This window comes from Saccopteryx leptura, chromosome 1 (genome assembly GCF_036850995.1).
Source record: "Saccopteryx leptura isolate mSacLep1 chromosome 1, mSacLep1_pri_phased_curated, whole genome shotgun sequence".
Classification (NCBI taxonomy): Eukaryota; Metazoa; Chordata; class Mammalia; order Chiroptera; family Emballonuridae; genus Saccopteryx; species Saccopteryx leptura.
The window spans coordinates 251,626,842-251,643,413 of record NC_089503.1 but is presented as its reverse complement, the minus strand read 5'-3'; the positions used below and the strand labels follow the sequence as shown (position 1 = coordinate 251,643,413).

At 47.2% G+C, this 16,572-nt stretch overlaps 1 protein-coding gene and 1 non-coding gene across 14 annotated transcripts in view; both read left to right on the top strand.

Annotated features, from left to right (window-relative positions):
• The window catches only part of DNM2 (dynamin 2), a 95,123-nt gene that overhangs the window by 54,875 nt on the left and 23,676 nt on the right, over positions 1-16,572 (top strand). For 8 of the 13 annotated variants that reach the window (XM_066346213.1, XM_066346266.1, XM_066346183.1 and 5 more), the window contains exons 6-11: positions 1,874-2,034; positions 5,953-6,095; positions 10,630-10,765; positions 12,499-12,566; positions 13,194-13,332; positions 15,668-15,754. In XM_066346213.1, the coding sequence (XP_066202310.1) occupies positions 1,874-2,034; positions 5,953-6,095; positions 10,630-10,765; positions 12,499-12,566; positions 13,194-13,332; positions 15,668-15,754 (734 nt within the window). Of the gene's footprint in view, positions 1-1,873; positions 2,035-5,952; positions 6,096-10,629; positions 10,766-12,498; positions 12,567-13,193; positions 13,333-14,497; positions 14,637-15,667; positions 15,755-16,572 lie in introns of all 13 variants that reach the window. The other 5 variants (XM_066346172.1, XM_066346259.1, XM_066346236.1 and 2 more) reach the window with 1 other exon arrangement.
• Positions 11,410-11,513, top strand: LOC136390338 (U6 spliceosomal RNA). The gene has a single exon (XR_010748742.1). It is a non-coding gene; the product is annotated as a U6 spliceosomal RNA (small nuclear RNA).

Here is a 16,572-nt window from a genome sequence, read left to right as displayed (position 1 = left end):
TTCCCGGGTGTGGCCTGACTGGGGATTGAATTCACAACCTTGTTGTTTTGGGACAGTGCTCTTAACTGACTGAGCTAACAGGCCAGGCCTCTTCTTTTTTTTTAAATTTTTTTATTGGGCCCTGGCTGGTTGGCTCAGTGGTAGATAGTTAGTCCCGCATGTGGAAGTCCCAGGTACCATTCCTGGTCAAGGCACACAGAAGTGACCATCTGCTTTTCCACCTTCCCCCAACCCTTTCTCTCTTTCTCTCTCTTCTCCCGCAGCCATAGCTCGAATGGTTCGAGCAAGTTGGCCCTGGGCGCTAAGGATGGCAGCATGGCCTTTCTCAGGCACTAAAAATATCTTGGTTGTTGAACAACAGAGCAGCAGTCCCAGATAGGCAGAGCATCACCTGGTGGGGGGCTTGTTGGGTGGATCCCAGTTGGGACGCATGCGGGAGTCTGTGTCTCTGCCTCCCCGCCTTTCACTTAATTTTTAAAAAAATTTATTGATTGAGTTTAGAGACAGGATGGGAGAGAAAGACAAATATACAGAAACATCTATCTATTCCTTTATTTGCCCTGACTGAGGATCAAACCCATAATCTTTGTATGTCAGTTTGACACTAACTAACTAAGCTATCCAGCCAGGGCCCTATATGCTCTTTATGTCCAAATATTGAAAATTTTTTCTTCACACTAGTATTTTTATTCTAAAAAAATAGTTTCTTATATTTGGAAAGAAATTTCCAAAATGGTACTGAAGGCTCTTAATTGAGGAGACTGTCTCTTAACCCCCGCCCCTAAGTCCCATTTCTCATGAACTGACAGTTAACTGTTTCATAGTTTTCATTCCGGAAATTTTAATATAAATACATTCATTTTTAAAACTTGCCCATGTTTTCTTCAAGTACTTCTATAGTTCCATATTTTGTATGTAAATCAGTGATCCTTCAAGAACTAGTTTTGGTAGGTGCCCAACTTTGCCAGCTTTGACCATTAAATAATTCAACTTTTCTTCCACTGAGGAAAGTGAAGTGGTAGCTGTTAGTTCTCACCGGCTGCTGGGTATGATTTTGGACTTTCTTATTCCATTCATCTCTCTAGACCAGGGGTAGTCAACCTTTTTATACCTACCGCCCACTTTTGTATCTCTGTTAGTAGTAAAATTTTCTAACCGCCCACCGGTTCCACAGTAATGGTGATTTATAAAGCAGGGAAGTAACTTTACTTTATAAAATTTATAAAGCAGAGTTACAGCAAATTAAAGCATAGAATAATAATTACTTACCAAGTACTTTATATCGGATTTTTGCTAAGTTTGGCAGAATAAATCTTTATAAAAGAACTTACTATAGTTAAATCTATCTTTTTATTTATACTTTGGTTGCTTCGCTACCGCCCACCATGAAAACTGGAACGCCCACTAGTGGGCGGTAGGGACCAGGTTGACTACCACTGCTCTAGACAGACTTGCCCCAATATACCCAACCTTTTGCAATATAATAGCTTTAAAATAGGTTTTAATGATTGGCAAGATTAGCTGCCCCCCAATTGCCCTTCTTTTTGAAATTTTTTTTCTTACCTGTTTTTTAAAGCTCAGTTTGTGGATTTCACCTTTTTTAAAGCTTATCTCCACCCCCATCATGCCAGGCTGAACGTAGTCTCTCCTTCCAAGCATTTGCATTGCCTTTCAGGATTGCACTCTGCATTTGCGTTCTCTGTGTTGTTTCTAAGTAATGTGTGCAGCTTGTAATCCATTCTGTCTGTGACTCATAGGACAGAATCCACGTACTAACCTGCACCTAGCTTAGTTTTGTGCCTTGGCTGCAATGGGCACCTGGGCACCTTGGCTTGCCTGGCAGTGTCCCTGTCCTGACCCGCTCTCCCCGCAGGCTACATTGGTGTGGTGAACCGCAGCCAGAAGGACATCGAAGGCAAGAAAGACATTCGTGCAGCACTGGCGGCTGAGAGGAAGTTCTTTCTCTCCCACCCAGCCTACCGGCACATGGCTGATCGCATGGGTACCCCACACCTGCAGAAGACTCTAAATCAGGTATGTCAGTGATTTTGTGGAGTTGTATGTGCTGTGCACAATCTGCCATCCACAGTGATGCTGGCTTGGTCCAGAGCAGCTCTTATTTTAACAGAATGGCTTCAGTCCGTCTTTGATTCATGGCCTGATGAAGAAAGAGTGTATGTTCAGTAAGTTGGTACCACTAATGTTATTAGCACTATTATTATTATTGTTGTTATTATTACTTTTTTTTAGGGAGAGTGAGAGAAAAAGAGTGAGAAACAGGAAGGGATAAAGAGAGGGAGGAGAGAGATGAGAAGCATCAACTTATAGTTGCTTCACTTTAATTGTTCATTGATTGCTTCTCATATGTGCCTTGACTAGGGGGGGACCCTGAAGTCGAGCTAGTGACCTGTTGCTCAAGCCAGTGACCTCGGGGTTCAAGTCAGCGACCTCAGGCTTCAAGCCAGTGACCTTGGGAATCACGTTGATTCCACACTCAAGCTGGCGACCTTGGGTTTCGAACTAGGGATCTCAGCGTTCCAGGTCAATGCTCTATCCACTGTGCTACCATTGGTCAGGCATTATTTTTATTATTTTAATTATTTAGTCAATACCTAGAAGTTTGCATATGGTTCCTTAGGTTGGTGACCTGGGTTATGAATGCTTGGCCCGAACCAAACAAAGTGGCGAGCCAGGATCACCAGATGGTAGCTCTGTGGGGAGACATCAGAGCGTGACCCTCTTGGGTCTATAAAAAGCCCAGGCCAGCTTCTGACTGGGTTGCTCTGAGCCAGGGTCTCAGCCTCTCTCCCTTATTCATGAGTTGGGAATCATCACCATCCCTGCCACCAAGGCTGGCATCTACTAAGTTCTCAGTTTGCATGCTGTGAAATGCAGTGTGTATCAAATGCCAGCAACTCCAGCATTTCACTATTTTTCTATTGCTCTTTTTTTTGTATAAGCAATAGAGTCACAGGGTCAATAAACAAAACCAGTATTAAAAATGCACAGTGATACCTGAACAGGCAGTGGCACAGTGGGTAGAGCGTCAGACTGGGATGTGGAGGACCCAGGTTCGAAACCCCTAGGTCGCTGGTTTGAGCGTGGGATCATAGACTTGAGCCCAAGGTTGCTGGCTTGAGTGAGGGGTCACTTGTTCTGCTGTAGCCCCCCGCTCCCCGCCAGTCAAGGCACATATGAGAAAGCAATCAATGAACAACTAAGGTGTCGCAATGAAGAATTGATACTTCTCATCTCTCTCCTTTCCTGTCTGCCTGTCCCTCTCTCTGACTCTCTCTCTGTGTCACAAAAGAAAAGTACACAGTAAAGCACCCCCTCTTCTCCTCCCCCCACCCACGTTAGTACTGCTTAACTTACTGTCTCTAAAGCAGAAAAGACTTCCGAGAATCACATTCTGCCTTTCTTACCAGAAATGATGATATAGTCATGGTGCCACCCTTGCTTTTATTTTTGTTGTTGTTTTGTTTTTGGCTCAGCAGTTTCTCCTGGAGCTCTGTCAGTGCGGAAGGAGTTCTTTTCTATCTTTTGTGGCTGCATAGTATTTCCTAAGCAGATGGACCCTAATCTGTTTGACCAGTCTCAGTTTGGAAGCCACTGTGTTGGCTTCTTATCTTCCTACTCAGTGAAAGGTAGCTGTTAACAACAACATTTTGTATATGTGCTAATTTACTCCAAGTCCCTGATGGGAGATTATGTCGTCACACTGTAAAAGGCAGTGCCTTTTCTTAGGAGCTATCCCAATTTGCTCATCTGGGGTTGCAAGGCATATCCCCCTTGATTCTTCATGGACCTTCTTGGATGGTGGCAGGGCCTCAAAGCAACAATCTAAGAGTCATTCCTTTATGTCCACCAAGGGGACACGGTGTCAACCCAAGAGCAGGGCTCTGTCCTCTGGGAATGCAGATTTCTAATGGGGTGGACAGACTTGGGACATGTCACCAGATGAATGCTCAATCAAGTGTTAGTTAGTTAAGGGGGCCAGGAAGAGAATGGGTGCAGAGCAGGAAGGCAGAGACAACTGCTCAGAGAAGCAAAGAGGGAAGGAAGTGTCCAAAGGATGGGGCCCTCCGGGAAAGGAAGTGGGTTTGCCAGGGCAGGGGGGAGGATCAGGAAGGGAAGTAAAACTCTCCTGCAGGCTGCAGGGCCTCCTCTGAGCCCGTAGCCCAGCTGGCCTCCTTAGGGCCTGATTCCACATCAGATGCTTCCTGGAGCAGTGGTCCCCCGCCCCTCTGTTTCCCCATGAGTTATATGGAACTGCTGTAATTCTCTAAGATGCTGTCAGGACCAGAGAATCTGTAGAACCCATAGCCTACCCTTAGAGACCTACAGTTCCCACAGAGAGGTCACAGAGGCTTTGGGGTAGCCCAGATTCATGCCACAGAGTGTGATGCCCTTCACGCCTGTGACTAGCTTGATGGGCATTTTGTAAGTTCTTTTCTATTGTAGGACAGACAGCAACAAAACACTGCTTTTCACTTTTGGGGTATTAGCTGATTTTACAGCTTTTGATTTGCCTTTCTTTCCAACCAAACCTTCCTTCGTCATTTTCTGCCTTCCTTTCCTTCTCCCCTCCTTTCCCTCCTCTCTTCTTCCTTTCTCTCTCTCTCTCCCCTCCTTTATAATAGTAAACAAAAATGTCAAAAAGTCAAACAGCTCAGATATAGTGAATGTCCCATATCCTCCCATCCCATGGGGAGGCGGCTAGTGTCACCGTTTCCTGGGCTTCCTTCTAAAGACACTCAGGGGCTAGAGGGCTGATGTGTTTATATTGCCTTCCTCTCCCTCCCTCCCTTCTTCCTTCCTTCTCTCCCTCCTTCCCTTTCCCCTTCTCCTTCCTTCCTTCCTTCCTTCCTTCCTTCCTTCCTTCCTTCCTTCCCTCCCTCCCTCCCTCCCTCCCTCCCTCCCTCCCTCCCTCCTTCCTTCCTTCCTTCCTTCCTTCCTTCCTTCCTTCTGAGAGATGAGAAGCATCGATTTGTTAGTTGTTCATTGATTGTCTCTCATACATGCCTTGACTGGGCTAGGATGACTTGAGCCAAGCCAGTGACTCTGGGGATCATGTTGATCCCACTCTCAAACTGGTGACCTCAGGGTTTTGAACCTGGGTTCTCAGTGTCCCAGGTTAATGCTCTACCCACTGCTCCACCACCGGTCAGTCTCCCTCCCTCCTTTCTTTTCCTGTTTCCCCCTTTCTTCTTTCTTTTTCCCCACCTGAACAGTGAGATTTTTACCCATTGCTCTGTATCTGGCTTTTTGACTCTTTCCCTAAACTTTTCTGCACTGCTGCCTCCTTCTAAAACTTATGAGTACTGAACAAATCCATGTGTTGCAAAAGCAGAACAGTTGAAGGAAAGGGGGCTATGGTGAAAGGTTCCCGTCCTGCCCTCCTGCTCCATTTTGCCCCTTTTTTTCACATTTGTTTCTTGTGAATCTTCCTTTTCTCTGTTCCTGCAAATGAAAACATGTTCTTACTTTCTCCTTGTCTTTTCAAAGGAGGGAGTGCTAAATGCATACTTTTTATTTTCTTGGGGGAGCTGTTTCCTTCTTTGTTTGTAGGGCCCGTTCCTGTGTCCGTATATCTGCCCATTGTCCCGCTGTCCACATGTACTGTCTACCACCTATCCGTCAGTCTGTGGTCCTGTGCTGGCCTCCTGAGATTTCACTGAGCAGCACCTGTGGGAGGCTGTTCTGGGTCAGCACACGTGTCCTTGCACACAGTTGCATGTACTCTGTGGTGTGGACACCTTGATGGGACTGTCCTACAAAGTCCTGATGGACTGTTCTCAGCCTCTCTCTGCTCCTTACGCAGTGTGACTCCAGCTGATGTTCTGTTGCTTTCTCCTGAAGTGGGGGGTGGATAGCTGGGCCTGGGTGCCATCATGCTTGGCCCTTTCCTGTGCCTGTCCTGACCTCTGATCTCTGGATTCTCTCCTGCAGCAATTGACCAACCACATCCGGGAGTCACTGCCAACCTTGCGAAGCAAGCTGCAGAGCCAGCTGCTGTCCCTGGAGAAGGAGGTGGAGGAATATAAGAACTTCCGGCCCGACGACCCCACACGTAAAACCAAAGCCCTGCTACAGTACGTGTGTCACTCCCTCAGCCCACAGCCTAGCTCACACGGACCTGCATCCAGCCACAGGGTTCCAGGTCTAAGTTAGGCACTGATTTTCATTCCTCCATTTGTTCATTCAACAAACATTTCCCAAGGGTCACCAATGTCCTGAGCATTGCAGTGAAAGGGCAGATGCCGATCCCTGCCCCACATCTTTAGAAAGGGCAGAGGGGGAGGGATGAGACAAAATAAGTAAATAAGAAAATTTATCATATGTGAAAATGGCAAAAATACTGAAGTGGGGAAGAAGCTAGAGAGTACCAGGGTGAGCGTGGGGTATCACTTAAAATAGAGTGGTCAAGAAGGCCTCTCTGAGACAGTGAGAGTCAGGCAAAAACCTGAAGAAGTGAGGGAAGGACCCACGTAGAGTTTGGGTTGGGGGCCCAGCCAGTGCAAAGGCCCTGAGGCAGGACTGTGTCCAGAATGTTGGAGGTCCATGTGGCTGGAGTAGAGTGAATGAGGGAGAGTGAGAAGTGAGGGCAGAGTGTATAGGCCTTGTGGGCCACGGGGAGGACTTTAGCTCTTGCTGTGAGAGAGGTGGGAGTCATGCTTGGTTCTGAGCAGACTCAGGACTCCTCCTGTCCCTGCACTCTTGGTTTCTGCCCTTCCAGGGACCCTAAGCATTCCAAGGACTTGGCTAGAGTGACTTCCAGAAACTCCTTGATAGCTCATATGGCAGATGATAGCATGCACAAGACAACCTCTGTAGACACAGCAGAGTGACGCTGCCCCCATGACCATCGTAGGTCTGACATACCCCTACCCTCTCAGTCATGTGGCAGTGCATGGTGGGGGGATCAGGGGGAGAATGCTTTTATGCTCAGCCAGGCTCAACTGCATTCTTGCAAAGTTTTCTGTAGAGAAACACGGATCCTTTGTAGACTTGAATAGAAGATTTGGTCTAGCTAGAATGTGCTGCAACCTGGGAGTAAGCATGGGCAGGCTGGGCTCCCATCAGCTGGTGGCCATGTCTCTCTGAACCTTGCTTTTCTTGTCCCTACATGAAGATGGCTGCAGCTGTCATCTCACATGGCCATTGGTGGGACTTAGGAAAATGCTGCTGTTGGTACTCTAGAATCCTTTGGCAAGGCTGGGGCCAGGGTTTAGCACATTAAGTGTTACTCTTCACCAGTGCCCTCAGGGCTCTGCAACTAGTTTTGTCATCTCTGGATGTGCACTGCTGTCATCTGCAGCCCCAGAGGGGCTGGGCCTTCCTTCCTTAGCATCTTACACATGGGTCCTAGCTCCTCTACAGGCTGCAATCCTTTCCCGTTAGGGGTTGTCCCTTTGAATGGCTTGTTGCATGACTTCCTTTTCAGCCTTTATTATAAAAGTGAGGCAGAGTGGCCGACCGAAAACTCCCTCTTCAGTACCCTGGTTCCCATCCTCAGGCTGTTGCCTTACAAAAGAATAAGAACAGATGATGGAAGTGGCATCAGGAGCCTTCTATTTCTTGTGGCCACCTGCCTATCCCACAGGTTATTCCTATGACCCGACACCCGTAAGGGGACATTTGGGTATTTATTGCTTCAACAGATGCTTCTCGAATTCATCTCTGAGTACACATGTGAGGCTTCCTAAAGGGCAGACTCCTAAAAGTGGGGTGGCTAGGTTGAGGGGCACTTAAATTGAATTGCTGTCAATTACACGGTCTCCAGAGCGGTGTTACTGAGGCCCAAGCCTGCAGGTCCGCAGGTCACACACAGGTGCATGCAGCATGGGGCTCCCAGGAAGCCAGTGATGAAAAAGCTTTTTTTACTTTTATCACCATTGTTATGATAAATTGTTCTGTATCTCCGCCTCCTCCCCACACAGCTTGGTCATCACTCCCAAGTTGTACCCCACTTTGCCTGCTGGCCCCATCCTGTGACTAGAATGCAGATCATTTAAAAGCCCCTGGCAGGTTCTTTACTCAGGCAGAGAGGATGGGGGCATCTTTCAGACCCACTGTCCTTCTTCAGTCTTTGTGCTTTTATGCTTTGTGCCCGGCTCTCTCCCTTTCTAGAAGGAGAAACAGGAATGCCTATTCCCTAGACGTGTGATTGTGGCTGTCTGCTCATGACTGCTCATCTCTGGTGACTACAGATCATCGACCGATATCTCACCTGCCCTGTACCTGGCTCTAGTCATTTTCTCTGGCTGCTTTGACAAAGTACCACAGATAGAGTGGCTTAAACAGTAGAAATTTATTGTCTCGCAGTTCTGTTGCCTAGAGTTTGAGATCAAAATGTCAGCAGGGTTGGTTCCTTCTGGGAGATTTGGGGGTTTGCTGGCAGTCTTTGGTATTCCCAGTCTCTGCCTTCATCTTTACATGGCTTCTCCGTACGCCCATCCAAATTTCCCCTTTTTCTAAGAACACTAATCACATGGGCTCAGAGGCCCACCCTACTGCAGTGGAACTTCATCTTAACTAATTATATCTGCAGTGACCCTGTTTCCCAGTAAAGGTCACATTCATACTGGGTGTTAGGACATGAACATGAACTTGGGAGACACAATTCAACTCCTGACAGTTGGTAAAGGCGCTTGGTGAGCCCAACTCGGACTCCGGGGCCCCTGGGAGACTGACATTCATGTGTGGTTATGTCTTCCTCTGAGGCTGGCGGCAGGGGGCCAGAGACTCCATCTGAGCTCTGAACCACTCCACTGCTCTCATAGTGCTACTATGATCGTGACCTTGCGTCCTGGCCCACCATTCAAGATCCCCATTCCATGTGTGGCATGAATATAGGCCTTTCTGGTCCCCGGGAAGGAAACCCCACCATCTGCTTCATGTGGGCAGAGAGATCCTCAGAATCTGGGCACCCTGCTGGGTGCCCCCGCCACCCCAGCTGGGGAAGGAGAACCCTCTTCATTGGTAGCTGACCTTGGCCACCCCAGCAGTGCACTGGCGTCTCCTGTATGTGTTCATGAGAGCTGGACTTCTCTCTGTTCGAGTGCTTTGGGCTCCATGCTGCAGGTCCAGGGTGGGTAATTTAGTACAGGCATACCTTGTTTTATTGCCGTTTGCAGGTACTACATCTTTTACAAATTGAAGGTTTGCGACACCCCTGTGTCACACAAGTCTATTAGTGCCATTCATCCAGTAGGCTTAGATGATGGTTAGCATTTTTCAACGATAAAGTATTTTTTCATGTGTGTTGATTTTTTAAACATAATGTTACTGGAACTCTTAATAGAAGGCAGTATAGTATAAAAATAACTATATGCACTGGGAAACAAAATTTGTATCGCTAGCTTTATTGTGCTATTTGCTTTATTGAGGTGGTCTGGAACTGAACTTACAATATCTTTGAGGCCTGCCTACACTTAAGTAGACCAAGAATTGGGGAGGGGCAGAAATGAGGAAATGATTAAGGCAGACAGTGCACAGGAGTGAAGGAGCAATTAGAAATGCTAAGGAAAACCAAGACACTAATAAATATCTTAGATCTTCTCTTATCACAGTACTAATAGCAATACTTGGAGACATTTTGTGAGGGCTGGGCTGGGTTCAATGTGCCACTTGTGATATTACGACATTTTGTCAGTTACATGACATTTTAAGTTCTGAATTCAGAAGTTTTAGGTGAGTTGCCATGAATTGACAGCATATTCTCTTTTTTTGTGGGTGTTTATTTTATTTTATTTTTTTGTGTGGCAGAGACAGAGAGAGTCAGAGAAAGGGACAGATAGGGACAGACAGACAGGAAGGGAGAGAGATGAGAAGCATCAATTCTTCGTTGCGGCTCCTTAGTTGTTCATTGATTGCTTTCTCATATGTGCCTTGACGGGGGGCTACAGCAGAGCTAGTGACCCCTTGCTTGAGCCAGCGACCTTGGGCTCAAGCTGACGACCTCGGGGTCTTGAACTTGGGTCCGCCACATCCTAGTCCTACGTTCTATCCACTGTGCCACCACCTAGTCAGGCTTGTGGGTGTTTATAGACTAGTGGTGCATTTTAGGATCAATGACTTGGAGTTGATGAAATCCTTGAATCCTCACAAAGACTTTGTATAGAGGTGCTGGTACACTCAACCCACTTTGCAGGTAAAGAAATTGAGGCTCAGAGGGATAAAGCCATCTGTCCAAGGCTCAGCCTATAGCGGTGGAGTGCTGACCTACACGTGCTTGGAGGTGGCGGGAACCAGTGGAAACCACCTGAATAGTGTGGAGGGGAATACCTTTTCACTCAATGGTCCTGCTGGATTAGGCCAAGTCTCAGGGCAGAGGTGAAGTTGCTAAGCTGTGACCCATGAACCTCACTCTTGTCATCTGCAAAGTGGAGTAATAACTGCACCCCCTTCAGTTCAATGAATGATCATAATGAGCTTATAGAGTGGACCTGGCGTGGAGCAAATGCTTGCCACCTGCAGCACCTGAATTTTGTTTGTTTTGATCTACACAGAGATTTTGCTGCTAAAAAATAAAGAGGAAACAGAACCATGTTTTGACTCAGGACATAACCCTGGAGCTGTCTTGAAACCTCCACTTGATGTTTGAGTTTTCTTTTTCCTTGTTAGGATGGTCCAGCAGTTTGGGGTGGACTTTGAAAAAAGGATCGAGGGTTCCGGAGACCAAGTGGACACGCTGGAGCTCTCCGGGGGAGCCCGAATCAATCGCATCTTCCACGAGCGGTTTCCCTTCGAGCTGGTGAAGGTAGTACAGCCTGGGCTGGGCCCTCCTGTCCCTCATCAGGTACCCTGCTCAGCCTGGAGCCCGCCTCCTTCCCGAGCTTGAGGTCTTGGACTCCGGCCTTCAGGTCTGAGCCTAGAATGTGGCCTGGGGGAGGAGACCCCCAGGTTTCCTGAGCAGGTAACTTACAGGTTCCTGGCAGAGCTATACAAAAAGTTTTATTTTGTTTCTTTGATAAAAACCAAGGTACATGCTCCTTGTAAAATATGTAGAAAATAGTGGGAAATTCTCATGTCCCAGAATGTTGAAGAGGGAAAATAATGCAGATTATGGACCCAACATAAGCAACGTAAAACATAGATAATATTTATAATACCCTTCCATATGACATTACATATGTGTCTAGATGTGTATATTTGCATAGGTCTTTATAAAGTTCTTGCAGTTTTTAGTGATGAGATTAGAGTTTTAAAAAAATTTTTGCTTGAACTTTTACTGTTTACTTTGACCACATATTTTTATAAAAACCAGTAAAGTTCTTTTCAATTAAAAATCAAAAGCTAAAAGCCACAAAATTCCCATAGTCCTAACACCCACAGACAACTCCTGTTAGCACTGAAAGTGTATCCTTTCAGAATTATTTCTATGCAGACAGAAAGCGCCCCCTTGTGCTCACCTCAGCAGCCTATGTACTAAAATTGGAAGGACTACAGAGATTAGCATGGCCTCTGCAAGGGTGACACACAAAATTTGTGAAGCGTTCCATTAAAAAAAAAAAGCCCTTCTTGCATACACAAACACAGCACATATATTCATCTATTCTTATGTGCACATATATATTGTTTTAAAAATTATGTCTTTAGGCCCTGGCCAGTTGGCTTAGCGTTAGAGTGTCGGCCCAGCATTTGGAAGTCCCAGGTTCAGTTCCTGGTCACGGCACAGAAGAAGCAACCATCTACTTCTCCATGCCCCCTCTTTCCCTCCTGCAGCCATGGCTTAGTTTGAGCAAGTTGGCCTGGGTGCTGAGGATGGCTCCATGGCCTTGCCTCAAGTGCTAAAATAGCTTGGTTGATGAGCAACGGAGGAGCTGCCTCACATGGGCAGAGCATCGCCTGGTAGGAGGCTTGCAGGGTGGATCCCAGTCAGAGTGCAGGCAGGAGTCTGTCTCTGCCTCCCTGCCTCTCACTTAATATAAAATATATATAATATATTATATATCTATATATTAATATTATATATCTTTATACCCTGATTTTTTTCATGTGGTGGCCATCTTTCAAAACCAGTTGTAAATATTTTATGCATTATCAACAACAAAGCAATTATTTTATAAATGTCCCATCATGCAGTTAACCAGTCTCCCTTTGTTGGACATTTAGGATTTTTTTTTTTACATTTTTCAGCAGTAATGAATAGTTCTTTTGAATATAGCTAATCATTAATTCCTCAAAGTAAATTTCTAGAGCATTTCAAACCTCCAGGTCCTAGTGTAGGTATATTTTTGGAGGTTCTTGATTTGTACTGCGAGTGGCTCATACAGGAGTGCAAGAGTGTTAGTTTCACAGCATCCTTACAGATACTAGGTATTTAAAAAAAATTTTTAGTATTAAATTTTTTTTTAATATTTAAAAATTTTTTTGACCAATTTAATATTCTGCCATGTGAATACAACATAGGAGACAACATTCCCCAAATAAACCCCTGTTCTGAGGGGCCGCAGGTGCATCCTTGCATGCATTGGATATCTCTGTTCTTAGATGGAGTTCGACGAGAAGGACTTAAGACGGGAGATCAGCTATGCCATTAAGAACATTCATGGAGTCAGGCAAGTTCCACAGGGAGACTCGCCCTTGTTCCTTTCACTCTTGTGGTGCCATCCTCCAGCCAGTTGGTCCCCTCAAACCTCTGGGTGCCCTGATTGTGAGGTCTTGACAGGACTCCTAGGTGGTTCTCAGAATTTATAACTCTTTCCAAGGGTACTTGAGGGTGGATGTCCTCAGTCCTGTGTAAGTTGTCATGGACCACAGGGCTGTCTGCTGCCCTTGACTTAAACATTAGTTAAATGGTTCAGTCAGTTGGCATGAGCCCTAGTCACTTTGGTCATCCAAGAAAGCTCACTGCATATTTGTTTGTCCTGGGGAGGCAATGGAGCCAGGTCTGAGTCTTGAGTACAGGAACCCCGTGTTTGTCCCTGTCATGGTTTCCCTGTTGAGCCTCCTGGGTCCCCTCCGTACTCCAACAAAAGTGGTCCCTCCAGTGGTCCAATCTCATGTCACCGCGGGGTATTTAGGTTGCCCTGGGGTTTCCAGGGAGTGGATACAGGCATCTGATTCCCAGACTTGCCATGACCTTGGTTCTTCCTTGGGAACCCAGCCCATGCCTATGCGATTGCTGACCATGTTTTGTTTCTCTCTGACTTATCTCCCCTGTCCCTGGGTTTGGATGGTTTTAGGACCGGGCTCTTCACCCCGGACCTGGCATTCGAGGCCATTGTGAAAAAGCAGGTCGTCAAGCTGAAAGAGCCCTGTCTGAAATGTGTCGACCTGGTTATCCAGGAGCTAATCAATACAGTTAGGCAGTGTACCAGTAAGGTATTCGCCCCTCGGCAAGGGACTCCTGGCCATGTGGAAATGGGGGTTCAGGGCTTTGGTATCAGTTTCCCAGTGCTTCTGCAGCCTGTGCCCCCTGGTGCCTTTCCCCCTGCCCCCAGATTGCCTCAGTTTCCAAGAACATGACATCTTCCCAGAGGCTGGGGCAGGGGCATGTCAGCCTGGGTGCAACTGGGGAGGGGGGTGCCAAGCCTCCAGAACTGACCAGACTGGTGGGCAGGCTCCCTGGGACCCTGATACCAAGCCTAGCATGTGTCTGATAGAATTGGGGTGTCGTTGGGCTGTCGCTTTGCCGCCTTCTGGGAAACAGAGGGACTCTGCGTCAGCTGCTGGAGGCCAAGCTCCCTGTACCCCCCTGACAGTCACTCCTCCTTGGGTGATGCCTTTAGGCTTCCTTCGAGCCAGTCACTTCTCCCCAAGTTGCCAAAAAAGGCCCAAACACCAATGCATAATGAGTGCTTGGGTCTCAAAGCTCCTAACTGCCTCCTCAGTTTCCTTGCTCCCTTCCAGGAGCAGTGCTGTTCCTCCAGGCAGCTGGTCCTCAGATCCACTAGGTCACAAGCGCCTGGGCGCCTGGGCCACTGCCTCCCCCAAGCAAGATATAGTGGGTTTCCCCGAGGGCCTGGTTCCCAGGGCAGCATGCTTTGGCCAAGCAGCTGAAGCACTTCCCGGTGGGCAGTTTGTGCTTGTACGTCCATGACGGCCATATAGCTCTGAGTCAGCCTTCAAAGGCGGGATTTCTGCTTGAGCCTTCTGTTCTCAGTCTGAAAAGCCCACATTTGCTTCTTAAGCTTCTTTGATTGGAAAAGGGAGGGGAAAGAAATGCAGGGGGGTTGGAGATTATCATCTTGGAGCCCGTTGTTGCAGATAATGAAAACTCAAAGCATCCGCACACTCTTAGCTGTCTGCATGGTGACACTGACCCTTAGCACATCTATAATGAAACCCAGACCAAGTCTACCCCTGGGACCCAAGGTGCCTCTTTGATCTGAAGTAGCTTCCGGGGCAAATGCGGGCATAGGCTACTCCACGCATGTCACTAACCAGCTGACTCTCGTTTCTCTCTTTCTCTGTCTCCTCTCCTGGGTGTGTGGCCTGCACTGTCCCTGGGTGTCTTTCTACTGGTCCCACCCTCCGCATGACCCAGGACGGGGCTCTTCACCCCTGATATGGCCTTTGAAGCCATTGTGAAAAAACAGATTGTAAAACTCAAAGAGCCAAGTTTGAAGTGTGTTGATCTGGTGGTCTCAGAACTGGCCACAGTCATTAAAAAGTGTGCTGAGAAGGTAACAGAAGGTTTTGTTATTATCACCTACGCATATGTCCCCCATCTTCTCCCTCTGTTGTTAGTCTCACCCCATGCATCTGGGAGACTCTGCCTCAGATGGACCCCCAAATCCATCCCCCCATCCATGGGCCAGTTGTTACTTAATGACATCTCAACTGTGCATTGGCAGACAAAACAGGGCGAGTTGCATTGCACGTGTGTCCCACTTTTGCAGTTTGGCCTACCAAAGGGGCTGGGAGGCCTTCGATGCTGCCAGAAGCTTTTATTCAGCAGGCAGTGGGGATGAGAGTCAATGCTTGTTCCTAAGACCCTTAGAGAAAGGGGGTTTCCAAACTGTCATCAAAACAGTAAAACATTGCAATGTGCAGACCATGTTCTAATTTCATGGGACATTTGCTTGGAATCATCAAGTGATTTTGAAAAAAAAAAAAAGTGATTTTGAATGTCCACTTAGTTTTCTTCAATTTGTGAACTCAACCCAAACTGCGGAAGGTGGGCCTTCCATATGTTGGTTTGATTACTGCTGCAAAGGCTGGGGTTCTGGGGGTGTTAGAGGAATGGATTCTGAAGATGAGATGATGAGGAATGGTTTTCCACAAGGGGGTCCCTCTGAGATAGATGGCCCAGATGCCAACTTACCATCTAAGAGCAGTCGCTACATGCTCAAGCTGGGTGAGAGTGCTTGCCCCAGTTATCAGCGGCTTTAATTGCAGTCGGTGTCCCTCGCTCTCACCCAGTGCCGGTGGGAGGGGTATGGCTGTCATCCACTTTCTCTGCCACTTTCCACCTCTAAATCACATTCTCAAAAAGCATCTTTGCTTGTGCATGGGCACCCTGTCACTCTCTCTGGCCCACTGTGCCCCCACTGTTGCCCTTGTCTCCTGGCTGGAGCAGCGATGAGACAGGAGTAGGGTGGGGACTCGGTGGGCCCACCCCATGTCACCCACCTTCCCCATGTTTTCTGTGTGGTTCACATTGCTTCCCATGCCGTGAGGACCCAGCCAACACTACCACTCTGCTTTTCCCCAGCTCAGCTCCTACCCCCGGTTGAGAGAGGAGACAGAGCGAATTGTCACCACTTACATCCGCGAACGGGAGGGGAGAACCAAGGACCAGGTATTGGCTTTTTGTTTTAATTTTCAGTTATAATTTACCTGAAGGAAATCTTGAGTGTTATGGTTCAAGTTTTGATAAATGCATACAGTAACCCCCACCTCAATCATAATATAGAAAGCTTCTATCACCCCCCCAAATCCTCATTCTTTGCTCCTTTGTTGTCAACCCTTCCCTGACCCCCAGGCCGTGGCAGCCACTGGCTGCTCCCTGTCCCTGTAGGTTTGTCCTTTTTTCTAGAATGTTCTGTGAACAGTCTCCTGTACTACATAGCCTTTTGATTCTGATGTCCTCTCAGCATGATGTATTTAGGATTCATCCCTGTTGTGTGTGGTGCATCTGAAGTTTATTACTTTTTGTTTTGTTCAAGTTTATTACTTTTGATCTCTGAATGTGTGGCCCACAGCTTGTTTATCTGTTTGCCTGCTGGAAGACCATAGGGTCCTTTTTGTGTTTTAATTTTCCTGTGAAGACCATCCAAGCACACACAAAGGTCGAAAGTGGGACTCCTCCAAGCAGTCATAGTGGCAGTTCACCTGTCCCCTGCTGAGTGCACCAAAGACTTCATTGCACCTTCATATGCCCCCAAACCTGGTCTCAGTTACTTTCCCCCAGTTATTTTCTGTGATCTCTTTGCAGCTGTTTGTTTAATCCAGAACCAAAGCAAGCTGACGTGTTATGTTTGGTTGTGATAACACCTGTTTAGAATGGTTCCTCTCCCCTTGACATTGATGGAGAAGGAACTGGCTCATCTGTCCTTCAGAGGATCCCCCAGTCAACCTGCACCTGTTTCTTCATAGCTTCTATAGTCTAGAAGCTGT